General features: G+C 44.1%; 3 protein-coding genes across 4 annotated transcripts; 1 reads left to right on the top strand and 2 right to left on the bottom strand.

The window, feature by feature from the left end:
- Positions 1-361: 361 nt before the first annotated feature.
- si:ch73-345f18.3 lies at positions 362-2989 on the bottom strand. The gene is made up of 4 exons (XM_042295325.1): positions 2692-2989; positions 2227-2305; positions 1870-2079; positions 362-1113 (listed from the first exon to the last, which is right to left on the bottom strand). Exons 1-4 carry the CDS (start codon positions 2743-2745, stop codon positions 722-724), a joined length of 735 nt encoding a protein of 244 aa, XP_042151259.1. The 5' UTR covers positions 2746-2989; the 3' UTR covers positions 362-721.
- A 627-nt stretch (positions 2990-3616) lies between these two features.
- Positions 3617-10941, top strand: klhl7 (kelch-like family member 7). The gene is made up of 13 exons (XM_024441067.2): positions 3617-4219; positions 4288-4390; positions 4536-4629; positions 4713-4837; positions 4930-5105; positions 5224-5398; positions 8272-8414; positions 8574-8736; positions 9170-9247; positions 9393-9594; positions 9813-9910; positions 9979-10162; positions 10231-10941. The coding sequence occupies exons 1-13, from the start codon at positions 4067-4069 to the stop codon at positions 10349-10351; spliced, it is 1815 nt and encodes a 604-aa protein (XP_024296835.1). The 5' UTR covers positions 3617-4066; the 3' UTR covers positions 10352-10941.
- aste1b (asteroid homolog 1b) lies at positions 10932-17162 on the bottom strand. 2 transcript variants are annotated; one of them, XM_024441065.2, is made up of 8 exons: positions 17060-17162; positions 16373-16635; positions 13924-14057; positions 13672-13804; positions 12507-13573; positions 12070-12295; positions 11732-11897; positions 10932-11658 (listed from the first exon to the last, which is right to left on the bottom strand). In XM_024441065.2, the coding sequence occupies exons 2-8, from the start codon at positions 16608-16610 to the stop codon at positions 11388-11390; spliced, it is 2235 nt and encodes a 744-aa protein (XP_024296833.2). In that variant the 5' UTR covers positions 16611-16635; positions 17060-17162; the 3' UTR covers positions 10932-11387. The 2 variants fall into 2 exon arrangements, with proteins under 2 accessions (XP_024296833.2, XP_024296834.2); XM_024441066.2 differs by having other exon boundaries at positions 16373-16630; positions 17060-17153.
- Between the last annotated feature and the right edge of the window lie 4045 nt (positions 17163-21207).

The raw sequence follows: 21207 nt of genomic DNA, 5'->3' as shown, positions 1-21207 counted from the left end.
CAGTACTTAACATTTGAGCTAATACATTATGTAAGTTATTGACTGGCATGTCCTAGCCCACACTACAGCAGCAACATATCAGTAGCGAAGCTTTTTCTTCCATCCTCTCATCTCCCTTTTTTCCCTCTTAACACACACGCACATCTCTCTCGCTCGCTCTCTCCCACCCCTAACCCCCCACGCAGTCTCTCCCACCCTCTCCCTACCCCTTCCTCCATCCCCTTCTCCTGCTGCAGGGTCTAGTCAGTACCAGTAAGGAGTCTCTGTGTGCTAAGTGTTTGTGATGTGTGGAATAAAAATGTTTAATACTCAACTACTGTATGTCACTCAAACATATTCATTCAAACCTTAAGACGCTAACAACAGTTTGCAGTTTTCATTTGTTATAAAATACAATAACATACAGTATTAACATAGAAAAAACACTAACATGATATCTAACATTGACAGTGGTTTAATCAACACAGTGTTTGATTAGATGAGGATTTAGATGAGGAATTCCTGTCCAGAATACATTAGGATATATCACAGCTCATTTCTCTAACATGTTTATAGACATACTCACTATATAATACTGAAATACTATCTAGTGTGTTGTGTAACAGTGTAGGTCCATATTGTGCTTTTACATGATAGTAAAAATAGCCTAAATTAATTCCCATAAGATTTAAATGTGACATTTATAGATTCAGTGTTACCAGAGTGTGTCTGTATGTATGTGTCAGGCCAGCCCTGCTATCTGTGCAGCCTCAGTTTGGATCTCTCTAGCCTGCTGGCAGTACCCTAGCGAAAGCTCCCTCACCCTTCTCACTTCCTGCATGGTCTCAATCAGGTTCTCCTCCAGCCTACAGTGGTCCTGATGAGTTGGTGCCACCTCCCTGACCTGCTCCGCCATTCGCTCCCCCCGACTAAGCAGCCAGTCTATCAGCACCTGGAGCTTGGTCCCGGCAGCGACAATTGCTATGGCGCCCTGGGAAAAGCCCCTGAGCTCATCCTGAGCCAACCGGAGTAGGCGAGGCAGAGAATTCTCTCCCTCATCCACAGACCTCAGCGGAACCACAGAGAGAGAGAAGTCATACCCCTTTATCACCACGGTTACCCTGTAGCTGTCCTCTGGCGAGAAAGAGAGAGAGAGAAGGAAAGATAAAAAAAAGTTATATGGCTTCATCTGTAGTAGGAGTGAGAGGGGTAAAAAGAGGACAGGAAGAGGTATCTTTTGAAAAATAGATTTTTAGCTCAACGAAACTAACCAGGTTAAATAAAGGTTCAATAAAAGAGAGAGAAAGAAATAGAAAGGGTGTGTGTGTGTGTGTGCGTGCGTGTGTGTGTGGGTAACGGATGTGAAATAGCTAGCTAGTTAGCGTTTCAATCGGTGACGTCACTTGCTTTGAGACCTTGAAGTAGTGGTTCCCCTCTGCAAGGGCCGTGGCTTTTGTGGAGCGATGGGTAACAATGCTTCATGGGTGACTGTTGTTGATGTGTGCAGAGGGTCCCTGGTTCGCGCCCAGGTATGGGCGAGGGGACGGTCTAAAGTTATACTGTTACATGTGTGTGTGTGTGTGTGTGTAACAATGCTTCGTGGGTGACTGTTGTTGATGTGTGCAGAGGGTCCCTGGTTCACGCCCGTGTATGGGCGAGGGGACGGTCTAAAGTTATACTGTTACATGTGTGTGTGTGTGTGTGTGTGTGTGTGTGTGTGTGTGTGTGTGTGTGTGTGTGTGTGTGTGTGTGTGTGTGTGTGTGTGTGTGTGTGTGTGTGTGTGTGTGTGTGTGTGTGTGTGTGTGTGTGTGTGTGTGTGTGTGTGTGTGTGTGTATGCATGCATGCGTGTATGTGTGCAGATGTGTGTGTGTGCATGCGTGTGTCTCACCGTATTCCTCCTTGATCTTCCTCACACACTCGGTCAGAGTCAGGGTGCTGTCGTTGCTACAGTTGTAAGTGTGGCGAAGAGATATGATGCGTTCCTTCATGACATTATAGCTCTCATGTTGTTGGTTGAATGTCTCGGTCACATCAGAGAACCGCTGGTCCAAGTCCTTCACACCCACACGCTTCGGGACCAACTGACCACTCCGACTTACTGAAACACACACAAACACACACACACACACACACACACACACACACACACACACACACACACACACACACACACACACACACACACACACAGTCAATAACACACACATACACACTTGTAATATGATGGTAATATGTGTGATTGAACCTGTGGGTGCTGGTCGAGGCTGTCTGGCCGAAACTGGCTTCTCTGATTCTGGAAGCTTGGGGTGCAGTAGGGGCTGTCTCTGTAACACACAAGTTCCACTATGTGTGAATGAGGTATAGGGCGGGTTATACTAATCCGATCAATGTCTAATACTGTAACAACATACCTATTCTATTCAGTAGTCTGTGTTTCACTCAGTTGGTAATATTGTGGCATAACACTTCCTGATGCAGAAACATGTAGGTTGTGTGTTGTCATACATGCAATGACCTATTGGCTTAACATGATATGTTTTTAAACAAGCCTATTTGAAAGTAGCCTAATGCATGAGTGATTATAATGTGCTTGTATGTATCTTATTCCACAAATGCCTCCCTCGGGTAAAAAAAAAAATGTGGTTGTAGTGTTACTGTAAGCACACCCAGACAATAAATAATGTTTCTTTCCTGTTTCCATATACAGTACCTCGTCGGTGTCTTCGGATGGAAAAACACAGCGGCAGCAAAATAGCACAGACATGGCGGCTGAAATAAATGATCCCGACACCCGACAGTTAATCCCCGCAATCAATCTCTCGTTATTGTTTGTCACAGACTTTATTTTTCTCTCTCGTTATCCAGGTCAATCCATCACAGCCCCGCATTCCTGGTGACGTCATCTGTCATGGGACTTGCGGGAAAGTTTTGTAGCTGAACTACAATAGATAAGACAGGTGCACCCATCTTCTATGCCAGAACTGTACAGGTGAAATGCATAGCTATACGTTTTAACATTCAGTAGTGAACAACACAGACATTTGACACGTCAGCTCCGTCTTTTTCGGTAGTGCATTTCAGTGGTATAAAGTACTCAAAGAAAAATTATTTAAAGTACTAGTTAAGTATTTTGGGGGGGTATCTGTACTTTACTTTACTATTTATATTTTTGCCAACTTTTACTTTTACTTCACTACATTCCTAAATAAAATAATATAATTTTGTGTGTTTGTAAATTATGTGTGAGTGTTGGATGTGGGCCCCTTGCTATCCGTCAAACTATCTGGTTTGCTTAATATTAGGAATTTGAAATTATTTATACTTTTACTTTTGATACTTTAGTATATTTAAAACCAGATACTTTTAGATTTGTACTTAAGAAGTATTTTACAGGGTGACTTTCACTTTTACTTTACTCGGTGACTTTCCTTTTCTATTAAGTTACCTTTACTTTAAGTCAAGTATGATGATTGAGTACTTTTTCCAACGCTGGTGCCTTTATGAAACGACAAACCGAAGGCTGCCTGTAAGAAATACACTTTTTTCCATTCAGAATGACAACAGGCAAACGGAGGCGGTCTGTCCACTGACGCTAGAGGGCGATATTTGACAGCCGCTGCTACTGATTCTACCACAACAGGGAGCCGGAAGAAGTGATCAGTGCCAGAGATACTCTGGCAGTGCTAGCCGGCTAGCTAACACATAAAATCAGAACCCACTTTTCTTAACTTCTTCTGTCAGCAAACTAAACTAATATTATAGCCCAGCGGTTTACTCGCAGCGAGTCAACATCAAGATTAGTGTATATACGAGCTGGACATGCCTATGTATGTAGCTAGCTGCTGAACTGCACGCAGTCTATATAGCTAGCTAGCTAAGTTAGCGTAATTACTATCTCCAAAACAAACAGGGTGTGCTGTGCAGGGGACTTTGGCAGCAGCAGAGTGGGAGTTCTAGCTACTATTGCAAGCTAGCCAGTTTATCCATACACATTATTATTGGGGCGTTTTTGAATGTCCTGTCTTATGAGGCTATTGACAACCCTAAGTTAACTAAATATACACCAAATTTAGTAGCCAGCAGCTATGGCCAGCACCAGCATGGCTTCTGCAGCTGTAACAGGAGACAAACCCTCAGGTTCGGGTTCTAAGAAGAAGAATGAAAAGAAGTTGGCTTCCAAAGAGGAGTCCAGATTCCTGTCCAGTATCATGGGCGTCATGAACAACCTAAGGAAACAGGTGTGTGTGTGCGCACCGTGTGTGTGTGTCTCTTACAGTGTATGTCTAACAGCGTGTGTTTTCTGCAGGGTACCCTATGTGATGTGATCTTGGTGGTTCAGGGGAAACATATTCCTGCTCACAGAGTGGTCTTAGCTGCAGCCAGCCACTTCTTCAGCCTCATGTTTACTAGTGAGTACATTACAAACACACTCGCATGCACACTCAACTTTGTTGTAACACTATCTCTTTCTCCCTTACCTCTAATTACCCAATGTGACACGTGTGTCTCTCTATCGCTCCCCCTTCATATCTCTCAATCCATATCTCTCTCTAGCCAGCATGATGGAGTCTACCAGTCACGAGGTGGAGTTGAGGAGTGCTGAGCCTGAGATCATAGAACTGTTGGTAGAGTTTGTCTACACCGCTCGGTAAGACACACACACACTCAAATGTCCATCCATATGGGACACTTAAGACACAAAACACACCCCAAACCGTGTGTGTGTTTCAGTATCTCAGTGAACAGCAGTAATGTCCAGTCTTTGCTGGATGCAGCCAACCAGTACCAGATAGAACCTGTGAAGAAGATGTGTGTTGACTTCCTAAAAGAGCAAGTCGATGCAACCAACTGTCTGGGTAAGACATGTCTAGATTCTATACATCTATAATAGTGTCTCTCAAATTCACCTCTACACAAACCCACTCCTTAACCTCTGGTCTCTCTCTAGGCATCTCTGCTCTAGCGGAGTGTTTGGACTGTCCAGAATTGAAGCTGTCAGCGGATGACTTTATCCATCAACACTTCACTGAGGTCTATAAATTGGATGAATTCCTCCAACTGAACGTCACCCAGCTCACACAGCTACTGCACCAAGACACACTCACTGTCCGGGCCGAGGACCAGGTAACATACACACACCAAGATACTTTACCATGTTGTCATTAATGTGTGTAGATCAGTGGCTCAAGTATGACATTCCCCCCCTATTTCTCTCTCCCTTTCTGTGTGTTTGTGTGTGTAGATCTATGAGTCTGCGGTGCGGTGGCTGAAGTATGATGTGTGTAACAGACAGAGTCACATGGTGGAGGTGTTGGGCTGTGTTCGCTTCCCTCTGGTGTCCAAAGCCTTCCTGTCTAAGACTGTCCAGGCTGAACCCCTCATACAGGACAACCCAGAGTGTCTCAAGATGGTCATCAGTGAGTACACAGCTGTATATGGGTCTTACTATAAACTGGGGTACCAGTGAGGATTTCCTACACTGGACAACTTGTTACAGCTTTTGATAAGTCGTTGATAATAATCTGCAAACCATTTTCATGTAATTTCATTATGATATAGGTGGGATCATAGCTATGGTTGGTGCCTTGAAAGATTTGTCCAAAATCATGTGACATAAAACATTACTTTTCTGTCCTTGCATTTATGGCAATGTAAGTTGTCTTTATATAATATATTAAGCATTAATCAGTTAAATTAGACATTGAATTTGAACCCTGTAAGAATCCTGGATCTACAGTGAGGGGAACAAGTATTTGATCCCCTGCTGATTTGGTACGTTTGCCCACTGACAAAGAAATGATCAGTCTATAATTTTAATGGTAGGTTTATTTGAACAATGAGAGACAGAATAACAACAAAAAATCCAGAAAAATGCATGTCAAAAATGTTATAAATTGATTTTGCATTTTAATGAGGAAAATAAGTATTTGACCCCCTCTCAATCAGAAAGATTTCTGGCTCCCAGGTGTCTTTTATACAGGTAACGAGCTGAGATTAGGAGCACACTCTTAAAGGGAGTGCTCCTAATCTCAGTTTGTTACCTGTATAAAAGACACCTGTCCACAGAAGCAACCAATCAATCAGATTCCAAACTCTCCACCATGGCCAAGACCAAAGAGCTCTCCAAGGATGTCAGGGACAAGATTGTAGACCTACACAAGGCTGGAATGGGCTACAAGACCATCGCCAAGCAGCTTGGTGAGAAGGTGACAACAGTTGGTGCGATTATTCGCAAATGGAAGAAACACAACTCGGCCTGGGGCTCCATGCAAGATCTCACCTCGTGGAGTTGCAATGATCATGAGAACGGTGAGGAATCAGCCCAGAACTACACGGGAGGATCTTGTCAATGATCTCAAGGCAGCTGGGACCATAGTCACCAAGAAAACAATTGGTAACACACTACGCCGTGAAGGACTGAAATCCTGCAGCGCGCGCAAGGTCCCCCTGCTCAAGAAAGCACATATACATGCCCGTCTGAAGTTTGCCAATGAACATCTGAATGATTCAGAGGACAACTGGGTGAAAGTGTTGTGGTCAGATGAGACCAAAATGGAGCTCTTTGGCATCAACTCAACTCGCTGTGTTTGGAGGAGGAGGAATGCTGCCTATGACCCCAAGAACACCATCCCCACCGTCAAACATGGAGGTGGAAACATTATGCTTTGGGGGTGTTTTTCTGCTAAGGGGACAGGACAACTTCACCGCATCAAAGGGACGATGGACGGGGCCATGTACCGTCAAATCTTGGGTGAGAACCTCCTTCCCTCAGCCAGGGCATTGAAAATGGGTTGTGGATGGGTATTCCAGCATGACAATGACCCAAAACACACGGCCAAGGCAACATAGGAGTGGCTCAAGAATAAGCACATTAAGGTCCTGGAGTCTCCAGACCTTAATCCCATAGAACATCTGTGGAGGGAGCTGAAGGTTCGAGTGGCCAAATGTCAGCCTCGAAACCTTAATGACTTGGAGAAGATCTGCAAAGAGGAGTGGGACAAAATCCCTCCTGAGATGTGTGCAAACCTGGTGGCCAACTACAAGAAACGTCTGACCTCTGTGATTACCAACAAGGGTTTTGCCACCAAGTACTAAGTCATGTTTTGTAGAGGGGTCAAATAGTTATTTCCCTCATTTAAAATGCAAATCAATTTATAACATTTTTGACATGCGTTTTTCTGGATTTTTGTTGTTATTGTGTCTCTCACTGTTCAAATAAACCTACCATTAAAATTATAGACTGATCATTTCTTAGTCAGTGGGCAAACGTACAAAATCAGCAGGGGATCAAATACTTTTTTCCCCTCACTGTTGCTGTCAGTTTTTGTATAGAGATCTCAGAAATGCAGTGTAACTACATAACATTTTGTAAATGCTTTAAAAAAGTAAATACTATTGAAAAATCAAATGTCTCTAACCGAGAGGGACCTTACCTTGATACTTAAAACCTAAATACATGTCAATAACGTGCTTCTTCAATCATTATGCATAATACTTGTTGGATTTGCATTTGGTATCCATGTATTACATTTTTGATCCGTTTGTCAGAGACGTGACCACTTTCCTTTGTTTTCCACCGCTTCAGTTGAAGGGCGCTGCAACTCTGTTGCGGTAAAACCATGTGCGGTTATTATGATGATGACAACATCTCATGTTGGCTTCAACTTGGCTTTCCATACAAATCCTTCCTGTTTTTTGGTCACTTTCTCATGATAACAGCGATGGTGAGATTAAGGCTACTGCTATTCATGGCTTTATTATATGTGCCTGTGTCAGCCACATAGGCTACAGAAACATTGCCATGCATCCAGTCTATTTCAGGCAATGTCCACATTATTCTCACATTTTAGAATGTAATAATCATTTGAATATCAAGGCCTAAAAAATGCATTATTCTTAGTGACAAGGGCCTACTTTTCTTTTACACTTTTTACATGCTTTTTTGGGGAGGGGGGTCTATATAAGGCCCAATACTGTATGTGCAGTTATATAAATTATACAATTGTATAACATTGAGGTCCTTGAAAATTACAATTAAGTGCCTGAAAAAGTCCCCAAAAGTCCTTGAATTTGACTTGCAAATGTCTGTATGAACCCTGCTTAAAGATGTGGTCCTCGGCCTAAGGGAGAAGTATAATGGGAGTTATGGGACAATTTGCATATGTGGAACTGCATTTAAACTCATATTTTGTTGTTTCAAACCATTTTGACATGTGGATCCCAATATCCCAATGTCACACATTGGCCCCATTATTTATGTGGGTGTGTGTAACCTCTTTTGTGTATCTAGGTGGGATGCGGTACCACCTGTTGTGCCCAGAGGATCGTGAGGATTTGGGAGAGAACAGTCACCCGCGACGTAAGAAACACGACTACAGGATTGCTCTGTTTGGAGGCTCGCAACCACAGTCCTGCAGATACTTCAACCCTAAGGTACACAAACACACCTTTGTAATCCTACATGTGCTTCAACGCAAAGAACATTACGTCACTTAGATAAGGCCAGTCTGTAGTCCATCTGCTCTCATTCAAGTATGTGGGGATGTTAATCAAACGGCCAAATCATTTCAAGTACGGGCCGTGTGTGTCCAGGACTACAGCTGGTCAGACATTCGTTGTCCGTTTGAGAAGCGTCGTGATGCCACGGCGGTGTTCTGGGATAATGTTGTTTACATCCTGGGAGGATCTCAGCTGTTCCCCATCAAGAGGATGGACTGTTACAATGTACTGAAGGACAGCTGGTACTCCAAACTAGGTACTGGAAAGTGTGTGTGTGTGTGTGTGTGTTGTATTAGTGACTGAAATGGGAGTAGTGTGACTTGTGTTACAACATAGAAAAATGTGTGTGTGTTTGGGCTGGGTGATATATTGTGAAAACCAGAATACCCCAGTATGGATATAATACCATCTATAAAGGTATTTTGATACAGTGCTAAATAAATGAAAAGTTCTACAAATTGGACTACTTCACTGTCAGTTTTGTCCTAGTTTGGTTGTGTATAAAACCATCAGAATGAAGAAAGCCCATTAAAACCACTTGGAATACATTTTTTGCCATTCTAGGGTCATTCCCTATTCATAAAATATTTAGTATTCGGTGTCTTTTAATACCATTAAATACTCACTCCCATGTGGTCTAAAATGAGAAAAATATTGTTTGTTCTTACATTTTCTCTTCTGTAAACCAGGCCCCCCTACACCACGGGACAGTCTGGCTGCTTGCGCCTCTCAGGGCAAGATCTACACCTCTGGAGGGTCGGAAGTAGGTGAGTTTCACACACACACCGGAGAACAGGGAAGTATTGTGCTGATGGCTTATCTATATTAGTATTGTAGCGTACCTTTTGTATCTCCTTTGTATTGAAGTGTTTGTGCTCCTTTCTGTGTGTGTCTGTCCGTCTCTCCCTCCAGGCAGCTCAGCGTTGAACCTGTTTGAGTGTTATGACACGAGGTGTGAGTCATGGCAGACCAAAGCCAGTATGTTGATGCCTCGCTGTAGCCACGGCAGCGTGGAGGCCAATGGGCTCATCTACGTCTGTGGAGGGTCCCTAGGCAACAATGTCTCTGGGAGGGTACTCAGCAACTGTGAGGTCTATGACTCCGTTAAGGAGGAGTGAGTCTAAATACACATACTATGGCAGCCCCCCGCACCTCTCTGATTCAGAGGGGTTGGGTTGAATGTGGAAGACACATTTCAGTTGAAGGCATTCAGTTGTACAACTGACTAGGTATCCTCCTTTCCCTTTCGTACGTACTCGCTCACATACACACCATACTCTAGAAGTTAATAACTAGTTAATACATGTGTGTATCTTCTGTGTGTGTTTTTAGATGGAGGGAGCTGAGTGGGATGAGGGAAGCCAGGAAGAACCACGGTCTGGTGTTTGTCAACAACAGAATCTATGCTGTGGGAGGAATGAACGGACTGGGTATGGCACACACACACTCACACTCTGTTGGGTATGTTTGGGGTATATTTATATGTGTGAGTGTATAGGTGGGATGGACTCGGTGGAGTACTATGACATCGGCAGGAATGAGTGGCACGTTGCCACGGCGATGCCGTGGCGTGGGATGAACGTGAGGTGTGCTGCAGTCAGCGGAGTGATTTACGTACTGGCAGGTTTCCAGGGGGTCGGACGACTAGGACACATCCTGGAGTACCACACTGACACTGACAGGTACACACACATTTGTGTATGATTTCCTGTGTGTGTTTTATCTTACTCCTTCGTGTGTGTGTGTGTAGGTGGGTGACGTGCAGTAAGGTGCGGGCGTTCCCCGTCACCAGCTGTCTGATCTGTGTGGTGGACACCTGTGGGGCCAAGGAAGAGGAGACTGAGTCAACACACACAGTACCCCCATCATAACACAGGGTCTTTAAAATGTTTTATCTGTTGTGCTTTTATTTGGAGGACGAGAGCTGGTCAGTGTGGTATGAAACTGCTGTAGTGGAATCATGTTGAAGCTTCACATTGACAGAAATCATAGAGAACACACTCTTTGAGGCGAGGTGCTGACTAGCAGAACATAGTATTTTCCCAGTTCTAACATGAAAGTCACTCAGTGATGATTGTCTTCAGACAGAAGCTCATTGTTAAAGCTACAGATGAACGACTGATCTAAGAGCTCTCAGCTGATACACTTAGTCTCAACTAAACATGTTTTTATCAGACCTGGGTCAGGTACTTTTAAGTACTTGAAAGTAGATAGCACTTTTGGAACTAATCCATTGGTTGTATTTTACCGTGTAAATGAAATCAAGTGCAGCTCAAGAATTTGAAAATATGATTCTATACTATGTATTTTATGCTATTGTGTGTATTTAATTGTACTGTTTTATATTGTACTGCAATGAAATGTAATGTCTGAGGTTATAGAAGAAACATTAGCATTTTTACTACTGTATGTATGTGATGACTGTTACATGAAATTGATAATAAACAAAGCTGGAACTGAACATGTTTTTATTTGGTTACTAATAGTTAGGTTGCTATGTGGACATTGAGACTAATGATAAGAACAATATGCACATCATTGAGTTTACACATTTAATTAAAAACAGTTTAAAGGCTCAATGTTTTGTGTAGACTCATATGCTGACAAGGTGACATCAGCTGCTTGTCAAGATGGCATTAGCTGCTGTAAAGGCCTCATGAAGGCCATATGTATATGTCCTAATTAAAAGGAAGAGTTTCATCAGAAATAGAAATGTTAATCATTTAGAATCGTCATTGAAACGCAGCATTCCCTGAGTGGGTTTATATCATATGGATTAATGCTTCCTAAAATAGTGTCCCACAGGCCATCTTTCTTTTCATCCCACTCCTCTCTTTCTAAGCTGTGAAAAGAGGAACAACGTTTATTTGAGCACCACGTTGACTAGAAAGAACCTACAGACTCCTCTCACTCTTCATCCTCTTCCTCAGTCATCAGCAGAGCAAACCTGTTGTTGATCTCCTGGGAGGAAGGGGCTCCTCCTTTTGCTCCTCCTCTCCCCCTCTTCCTCCTCCCTGATGATGATGAGGGTAGTGTATTTAGCATGCAGTCCTCCAGAGCAGCCAGTAGGGAGCGGTAGATATGCCCAGAGAGAGGAGCTGCAGCCAGAAGAGATTCAGGAGAACAACCCCCTCTCAGACGGCCAACCAAACCATGGACCAGACTACCACTGAATAACCTGGGGGACAGAGGGACAGTATGGTTCAAACGGGTAGGGGCAGTTTGTGTGTGTGTGTGCTTGCGTTACCTACCATGCTGTGTCTGGTTCAGGCAGGGGCAGACACAGTAGCTGGTTCAGACTGAGTACACTCCACAGGCAGGCCTGCCATTGGCTGAGGGAATGAGCCACGCCCACATCGAAACCCCGCCTGTCTCCTGGCCGCAGGCGAAGCTTCATCCACAGGTTCCGTTCTGTGGCTGAGTTAGAGCGAGAACTGGTTTAGTGTGTATGTTGGTATATGAAAGACAAGACTGTACAACCAAATATTTGGCCACTTTGCAATGTGATGTTTTTTTGTGTTTGTGTGTGTGTTTGTGCACACGTTTATGCGCGTGCCTGTGTGTTTGCATGTGTGTACACTGCCCCTACCTGTGTTCTGGTTCTGTCCAGGATGAGTGTTCCGGGCCATCTCTCCATGGACCATGCCCAGCAGCAGAGCCTGTACCTGGGGTAGAGAGGGAAAAGGTCTGGCCTCTCTCCTCCAGAACCCAGTCACTCCAAGGGCCAGCCTAAGGTGAGGAGGTAGGGGGGACAGAGAAGACTCCTTCACCCCCAGAACATCATACAGCACTCCCAGCCGAACTGACACAGGAGCCTATAGAGAGATGGAGCGAGAGAGAGGTAGGGAGAGAGAGGGAGGGGTGGGGATTAGTATAATCAAAAGGAAGATGACACTATGGACAAAAAAGTAACAATCTTGGAAAAAATGTAGACTGAGTGTGTTGTTATGGTTACCAGGCATAGTGTGTTGATATTGTTACCTGCCAGTGTGTTGCTATGATTACCTGCCAGAGAGTTATGGTTACCTGGCAGAGTGTCTCAAGGTGTAGAATGGTTCCAGGGGTCCGTGGCTCAACCTGGCACTTCCTCAGGTTCAGATTGTGTCTGTCGTACTCCTCCACAAACACACTCATACCTCTGTCACTCTCCACAGCGCTAGGGGCAATGTTCTCACCCTGACCACTGCCTGAGGAAGGCTCTGCACCCCCCTGACCCACTCCCTGTTTCTGACCTCTGCCCCTTCCCCCCCTCCCCCACTGCCTTCCTCCCCTCCCCCTTTCTCCCTGTCCCTCTACCTGGGTCTCCTGTCCACCTTGTCTCTGGACCCTGTGACACTCTCCCCACCCCGTCTCTCCCCTCTCCCCCTGCTCCTGATTGGCCAGTAGGATCCCGTAGAGGGCCTGTCGTATGGCCGTGGCACTGCAGTGGCTGCTGGGTAGTCGGCTGTTCTCCACCTGAGGGATGAGCAGCACCCTCCTGAGCTCCAGGACATCCAGCACCAGGGGGGCCATCGCCCCGCTCCCTGCGGCCCAGCACAGCCACTCTGGCAGCGGGCAGGGAGTAGCGGTCCACAGCCCCTCTGGCGACCTGGATGAGCCTCCAGAGAACCAGGTAGAGAGACGGCTCTGAGGAGTCAGATGGTACTCTTGCATGCCTGACCAGAGCACAGAACACAGGCCGGACTTCTCTCCTCCACTCCCTGCTCTTCCCCTTCCTCCTCTCCCTCTCCCTCCTCCTCCTCTTTCTACTCCTCCTGTCAGTCTCCCCACCTCCTCCAGAGCCTCCTCAGGTCCAGGGAAGGAGGAGAGCCAGAGAAGGAGGCCCTCTATATGGGATGTGCTCCCTCCGCCCCTGCCTCCCCTCTTCCCTCCCGTGGTTAGCTGAGGGAGGAGTGTGTGTATGTGTTTGTAGGTTTGTTTTGTGGTGTAGTCATTCCCTGCCAGGACAGCACACAGCGGCAGAAGTTCCCGGTTCATTCCCCTGAAGTGCTGGCACATCCCACTGACCGTGTAGCGTCTGGCTGGGATGTAGTGATGTGGAGGGGAACCGCTAACACTGGCCCATTGGAAGAACCGGAACGGAATATAACCACCTGGAAATAGAGGCGGGAGAAAGGGATGAGAGAGAGGAGGGGGAGGGGGAAGATAAAAACTGGAAGGAGACATCACTTCATGGTCTGGCTCCACCCACCTGGCAAGTCAAAGATGTAAAAGTCGCTGTCATTGGTCAGAACTGGACAACCCCACTGATTGGCCAGGCAGGCAATCTCCCAGTCTGCCTCGGTGGGGCACTGGACCAACGGGACACCTTGCTGGGAGAGGACCTGAGGGAGGGACAGAAAAAAAAAGAATTTGATGTGAAAAAGGAGAAGAGTGGTGTGTATGAGTTCACCTGTATTTTGTACGTGTGTATGTCTCTAGGTCCGTCTGTGTGTGTCTGTACCTGGATGAAGACGTGTCTTGTGAGGAGGGGGAGGACAGAGCCGTGTCGGCCCCGGGACAGAGACTCAGCCTCTTGGATCTTACTCTGCAGCCGCTGCCTCAGGGTGGACAGCTTCTTATCACTGGGGTCCATGCCTGACACACACACACACACCAAGGGTTTCCGTTAGGAAAATGTGGCACTGGACAACGTGACCGGGAAGATTCAAATTTTCGGGCCATTTGAGAAATCTATCGGACCCATATGCATTGCGTGCATAAGGGGCGTCCAACCACGGTGCTCAGAATGACAGAAATCCCATTTAGATTATGGTAATGCAGCTTAACAGAACATGCAACTCACGTAATGAAGCAGACAATAAAACGTCATTTTCAAACATTTGCCAATATACAATTCACAGGAAAACACCATCCTAAACAGCGCACCTGGGAAAACACCATTCTAAAACAGAGCACCTGGGAAAACACCATTCTAAAACAGCGCACCTGGGAAAACACCATTCTAAAACAGAGCACCTGGGAAAACACCATTCTAAAACAGCGCACCTGGGAAAACACCATTCTAAAACAGAGCACCTGGGAAAACACCATTCTAAAACAGAGCACCTGGGAAAACACCATTCTAAAACAGCGCACCTGGGAAAACACCATTCTAAAACAGCGCACCTGGGAAAACACCATTCTAAAACAGAGCACCTGGGAAAACACCATTCTAAAACAGCGCACCTGGGAAAACACCATTCTAAAACAGAGCACCTGGGAAAACACCATTCTAAAACAGCGCACCTGGGAAAACACCATTCTAAAACAGAGCACCTGGGAAAACACCATTCTAAAACAGAGCACCTGGGAAAACACCATTCTAAAACAGAGCACCTGGGAAAACACCATTCTAAAACAGAGCACCTGGGAAAACACCATTCTAAAACAGCGCACCTGGGAAAACACCATTCTAAAACAGCGCACCTGGGAAAACACCATTCTAAAACAGAGCACCTGGGAAAACACCATTCTAAAACAGAGCACCTGGGAAAACACCATTCTAAAACAGAGTACCTGGGAAAACACCATTCTAAAACAGCGCACCTGGGAAAACACCATTCTAAACAGAACACCTGGGAAAACACCATTCTAAAACAGAGCACCTGGGAAAACACCATTCTAAAACAGAGCACCTGGGAAAACACCATTCTAAAACAGAGCACCTGGGAAAACACCATTCTAAAACAGCGCACCTGGGAAAACACCATTCTAAAACAGCACACCTCGGAAAACACCATTCTAAACAGCGCATCTGGGAAAACACCATTCTAAAAGCACACCTGGGAAAACACCATTCTAAAACAGCACACCTGGGAAAACACCACAGCACACCTGATAGCGGTTATAAAGAGGGAGAATTTAAAGATGCAGCAACTAATGGGTTGCTAATATGACTAGGATTGTGCGGAAAGGAAGTTCATATGAAAACCATTAGAACAGGAGTGAAACTGCATAGCGGGGGATCGAATAGGAAAGTAAATGGAAATACATGTGCCAAATTGCTCCTATAATTGCTCCTGTCTGTGCAGAAATAAATAAACTAATTCAAAATACTTCACCAGAAAGTATTATTTAGCCACAAAGGAAACAAGGATTATTAGCTTATTTAAAAAAATAGCTAACTGTGGATTGTTTCAAATCATAAACTCGTAGGCATATGCCTATTTGCGAAGTCCGCAATTTGGGCAGCACGCGTGGGAATAGGCCAAGCTGGTTATTGAGTTGCGGGTGTCAGTGAAAAACATCTAAAATATGTGTGGAGATAATGTGTCTTGAGTTTAATTTAAAATGTTGAGACATGAAGAAGGGGAGGGATGTGTGGCGAAGATACTGTATAGGCGAGTCTCTCTCTTGCGCATTCATTGTTTCATTGTGTGAATTGTTTGCACTTTGATTATATTTTTTTTTTATCAATTCCCCATTACATATGTCACAAGCAGTTCATTCCCGTCATTTGGTTACATCAATTTCTGTTAATGCATGTATTAATTACAGTTTCACCCTTCTCATGCGCGGAGTAGAAACGTTGTTTGCAGAGTTCACAACCTGCTACACTTGCGAGAAACAAGTTTGGGTTTATTTCATAACCATCATTTACGAGATTTATATATGTTTTCATTGTCTTGTTTGGAGTGCTCCATGTGAGCAATGAGCATGTGTCTAGTTTCTCTGTTCTGATAATGTTGGGGGACCTCGCACGCATAGAAGTACCTGGCCTGCTAACATAAACCCTGACACACATATCATTATCATCATCATCATCATTGACGGTCACTGGAATCGATCATGATTTTTCTCCTAGTGGATTTTATTTAAGGGGCTTCAGAATTTACTGAAGAGTCCGATTCGTGAGCCACAGATCCTGTTGCACACACACCAGACACACACAAACACCTCATCCTCCTTACCGCCATCCAGCACCACATAAGGCTGTATATTGCAGGCCTCCAGTGCAGAGATGAAGGTAGACAGTAGGGCAGCGAAGGCATCGTAGTCCCCTCCGTGTGCCTGATCCAGTCCATGGTTTAGATAGAGCCTGAAGAACAGACTACAGCCATCTATCACAAGTCTGCTGTCTCTGAACCTGACGTCCTGGAACAAGCCCCTGTTACCCTCCACATAGCTGGTCAGACCATGGACACCCATCACATCACATCATATATAGACTGCCCTGGAGGGAAAGAGTGAGGGGGAAAGAAAGAGAGGGAAGGAGTGTTGCGAAAGATAGGGGGTGTGGAGAGAGAGATAACGGTTCTTACAACCAATTTTACACGCAAGTATACAGAGTTACAACAAAGGGATTAAAGTATAAACTGTGTACTCTTGTCTACACTACACATTATTGCTATTCTGGAGAATGTGTTCATCTTGATCTTGTTTAGGGGCTGACTGTGGTCAGGGAAAAACATATTTCCTTGAAAACATTAACGTGACGAGGCGCAGACCTTACAAAGCCTATTGTATTAACGTGAAATATAAAACGACACAGATATGAACTACATTAGATATAATCCAGACGTTGCTGTGCATATTGTATTGACGTGAAATATAAAATGAGACAGATCAATATGCACGTTAATTGTCATAAAACTCACCCGTTTCACTTCAAAAGAATCTACCCTATCGACATGACAAGTTTACTTCCTGCTACGTCAAAACACGCGCGAAAGGAACCATGGGAGATTGAGTTTCAAAATGTATTTTTGTTTAACTAAGCCATTTAAGAACAAGTTCATATTTGCAATGACAGCCTACCCCTAGCCAAACCCTAACGACGCTGGGCCAAGTGTGCACCGCCCTATGGGACTCCCAATCATAGGTTTTGATACAGCTTGGAGTTAAACCAGGGTCTGTAGTGACACCTCCAGCACTGAGATGCAGTGCCTTAGACCGCTGCTCCACTCGGGAGCCCCTAAATCCACTTGCTACATTCATTGTATAAAAAACAACCCATTGCAAAATAAAATATCATTTTATTACTCTCACTGAAGATTTTATGTAAAAGAGTTGTCTCCTTGCAATGCATCAGTTCACTGTTCAGCTGGCCTTAGGGTGACCACATTTAAAATACCCAAATGTGGGACAACAGGAGGATTTTGCGAGTCATTCGCAAGACAATGTAGTCTACATTAATATCTTTTGTGTTGAGCACAGTCATTGCTGTTGAGAGAGCACTGCAGCAGACAGACGGCAGCTGAGTATACTTTAACACAGAAAGGGAGAGAAACTGAGAAATAGTCCTAATCATTCAAATAGTTTCGGGAGAGAGGATTGAAAGATGTGCTTTCTTTCTAGGTAGGCTATATAGCTAGCTCATCCGTCTTCTGGGGGAAGATCAAAGTGGCTATGTCTGGGACTGTTCAAACAGGACCATAGATACACCATTTCAGTGGAGGCTGCTGAGGAGAGTACTGCTCATAATAATGACTGGAACAGAGCGAATGGAATGACATCAAACACATGGAAACCATGTGTTTTATGTATTTGATACCATTCCACTGATTCCGCTCCAGACATTACCATGAGCCCGTCCTCCCCAATTAAGGTGCCACCAATCACCTGTGCAACGTTCATACAACAAGGTATACTTTACATCAACAAATGTTAAAAAGCAATGAGCCTGATGCATCAGATCAGAATGCTTAAAATGTTGAAAAACAATTATTTCTTCACATTATAAGCGCAGCAATGCACACATGGCAGTAGGCTATGCTCGAATGTTTCTAAATACAATTAGGGGGAACACACCATTCTAAAAAGCGCACCACATATGAGAGTGGTTTCATGTAACAGAGGTGAAACTATCCCTTAGAAATTTAAAGAGGGTAAATCTACAGATGCAATAAACAACACCAGGATTGTGAATGCTGACTGTCTCCACTCAGATTGCAAGGTGGGTGACGTGTGAGGTGCGCAGCTGCAACCTGGTATCAGAGCATTTCGTATTATTCTTTCTGTAAATCAGGGGACTTTTCGTATGATATGTATTACTTTGTGGATATTCAGCACCCATTTCGTATGATATGTTATTAGGAATTTGCAAAATGATGTGTTATGAATTCTAGCTAGGTGGCTAGGTGGTTAACGTTAGCTAGCTGGCTAAAGGAAAGGGGGATACCTAGTCAGTTGTACAACTGAATGCCTTCAACTTAAATGTATCTTCCGCATTTAACCCAATCCCTCTGAATCAGAGAGGTGTGGGGGGCTGCCACGTCTTCGATGCCCAGGGGAACTAACGTTAGCTACACCAGGGGTTGGGGTTAAGGTTAGGGTTAAGTTTTGGAGTTAGGTTAAAGGGTTAAGGTTAGGGTTAGTAGAGGGTTAGCTAACATGCTAAGTAGTTGAAAAGTTGCTAATTTGTTAAAGTTGTCCTTGATGTGATTCAAACTAACAACCTTACGGTTGCTAGATGTTTGTGCTATTCTCCCACCCATTCACCCTGACCTTAGTTTTTGTCTTAAGTAAACATCTGTCTTATGTAACCATAACAAACATAACAATATCACACTAATTTGAGTGTCACTGATTTACTTTTACTATGTTACGTCTAGTATATGAGACCAGGCTGCAAATATACATAGCTTATATAGCCTAAAAGCCCATTTATGCTTGATCCAAAAATGTGGTTGGAGGCTCAAAATGGACGGTGTGACGCAATTGCGGAGCCTCCGGCAGCTTGCAGAGGCCAAATTGAGCTCTTTACCTCTGTGCCATGCACCTCCCAAATTGTGTAACAATGTTGAGGGCTCTGTGTAGCTCAGTATTGACATGATTGGTTGACTGTAGGTGAGGGTGGGAGATCTTGTATAAACACAAAATCACTTCCTTGAGAACAACTCTGCACTGCTCTGTGAAGTGCAAGAGGTATGAATGCCCTGACTTCTGCAGAGGCCATATCACCATAAATGCTGCATGGCCAATACAGACATCTGTGCCTTTTCGAGCCAATTCATGCTTGAATCTAAAATGTGGTTGGAGGCGCCACGTGGATGGTATGACGCAATTGCGGAACCTCCAGAGGCACTCAGAGGCCAAATTGAGCTCCATACTGCATCGCAATGCACCTCTCAAATGTTTTAACAATGTGGAGGGCTCTGTTTAGCTCTGCATTGACATGATTGGTTGATGGTAGGTGAGGGCGGGAGGTCCTGTATAAACACAAACTCACTTCCTTCACAACAACTCTGCACTGCTCTGTGAAGTGCAAGAGGTATGAATGCCCTGACTTCTGTAAAGGCCATATCACTGTAAATGCTGCACAGCCAAGGCAGATGTCAGATTACCAAGCAGCGCCTTTTAACCCAGGCTACAATTTTACATGTAGGCAAATTATTTATGTAGGCTCCATTTAGGCAAAATAGATTTAAATATACGATTTAAATGTTGGCCTTTTAGAGGCAATTTATTTTTATTTTTTTACATGTGAATTTCTGGCTCAGACAGCCCAATTTATCCATTTCAGTTATTGTCTACTCTTATTAGCCTTTTAAATGTGTGAATGACCTAGGTCCAGGAATAGACCCATGTTGCCATATGAAAATATATTGTAATGAAACAGCAGGGAGAAGGTCTCTAACCCTATATTTGAATTTGGGATGGTTCATCTTCAGTTTGGGACATTTTAAATTACACTTAAATTACACTTCTGGATGGTGATGAAAAAAGTTAGTCTTGAGCCCTGTATGTAGCAGGTTAGCTGGCATTGGCCAGAAAGTTGAAGTCACACTGGAGCTTGGGCTGGAGCTGTCCAGGGCGCCATTCTGGCACAGGAGAGAGATTTCATCATTAGGTAGCCTATAAAAAAATTATAGACTAACTAAATAGCTCATTCAAAACATAATAAGCCATGCTACAACTATCTCGCTAGTTAATGTTTGAGGTATAGGACTAAGCATTATTGTAATTGACTCGTTGTCGCCTTTCCACTGGCACTGTTGAGAAATACATCAGACACATTATTTGAAAGCTGGGATTCCCCTCTATTAAAAACAGTTGGCTATGTAATTCACACATAAAACATTTAAAAATTGTCCAATTGACAAATAGCTTCCATGGTGTGCATATATATCTCCCCTAAAGCATTCATATTTTAGCCTTATAAGGTTATAGATAAACATGTCTTAGTTAGCTACCTTGCTTTGAATTAATTACTTTGAATTGAACCTTTACTTAACTGAAGTAGCCTACCTTATCCATTTTATCCCTGATTCATTGAATGAGGGAATAATTATATAAAGACATGAAAGTATTTGGTTGTAATGTTGATATTTTATATTAAGGGTGACCAACCATCCTCCAGGAGAGCTACTGGATGTGCAGGCTTTTGTTCGAGCCCACTCTAATACACCACATTGTAGCCCAAACATCAGCTGCTCAACATGACCTTGATAGGCAGACTTGGGTGTGTTTCAGGGCTGAATCAAAAGCTGGCACACCCAGTAGCTCTCCAGATGGAGGGTTGATCATATGTATTTTATGCAGTAGCCTAACAGTGCAGTTATTTTACTTTGTGAGGGGTTAAGTGTCTTGGCAGGAGATAGTAGGATTACATGGGATCAGAGACCAGCAGCCTTCTAGTGTCAATTCCACATTCATGCTGACTTTTTCATATAGGCCACATAGACACCACCAATTGTTGTCATGGAAATTTGGTTAAAGTCATGGAATTCCATCTGTCAAAAATGTGTATGAACCCTTAACAGTCAATAATCAGAGGTCTCTATAGCATAATATAATTTGGGAG

The sequence above is a fragment of the Oncorhynchus tshawytscha genome, linkage group LG13, assembly GCF_018296145.1.
Source record: "Oncorhynchus tshawytscha isolate Ot180627B linkage group LG13, Otsh_v2.0, whole genome shotgun sequence".
Classification (NCBI taxonomy): Eukaryota; Metazoa; Chordata; class Actinopteri; order Salmoniformes; family Salmonidae; genus Oncorhynchus; species Oncorhynchus tshawytscha.
The sequence above is the reverse complement of the archived record's forward strand: the minus strand, read 5'-3'. Positions and strand labels throughout refer to the sequence as shown.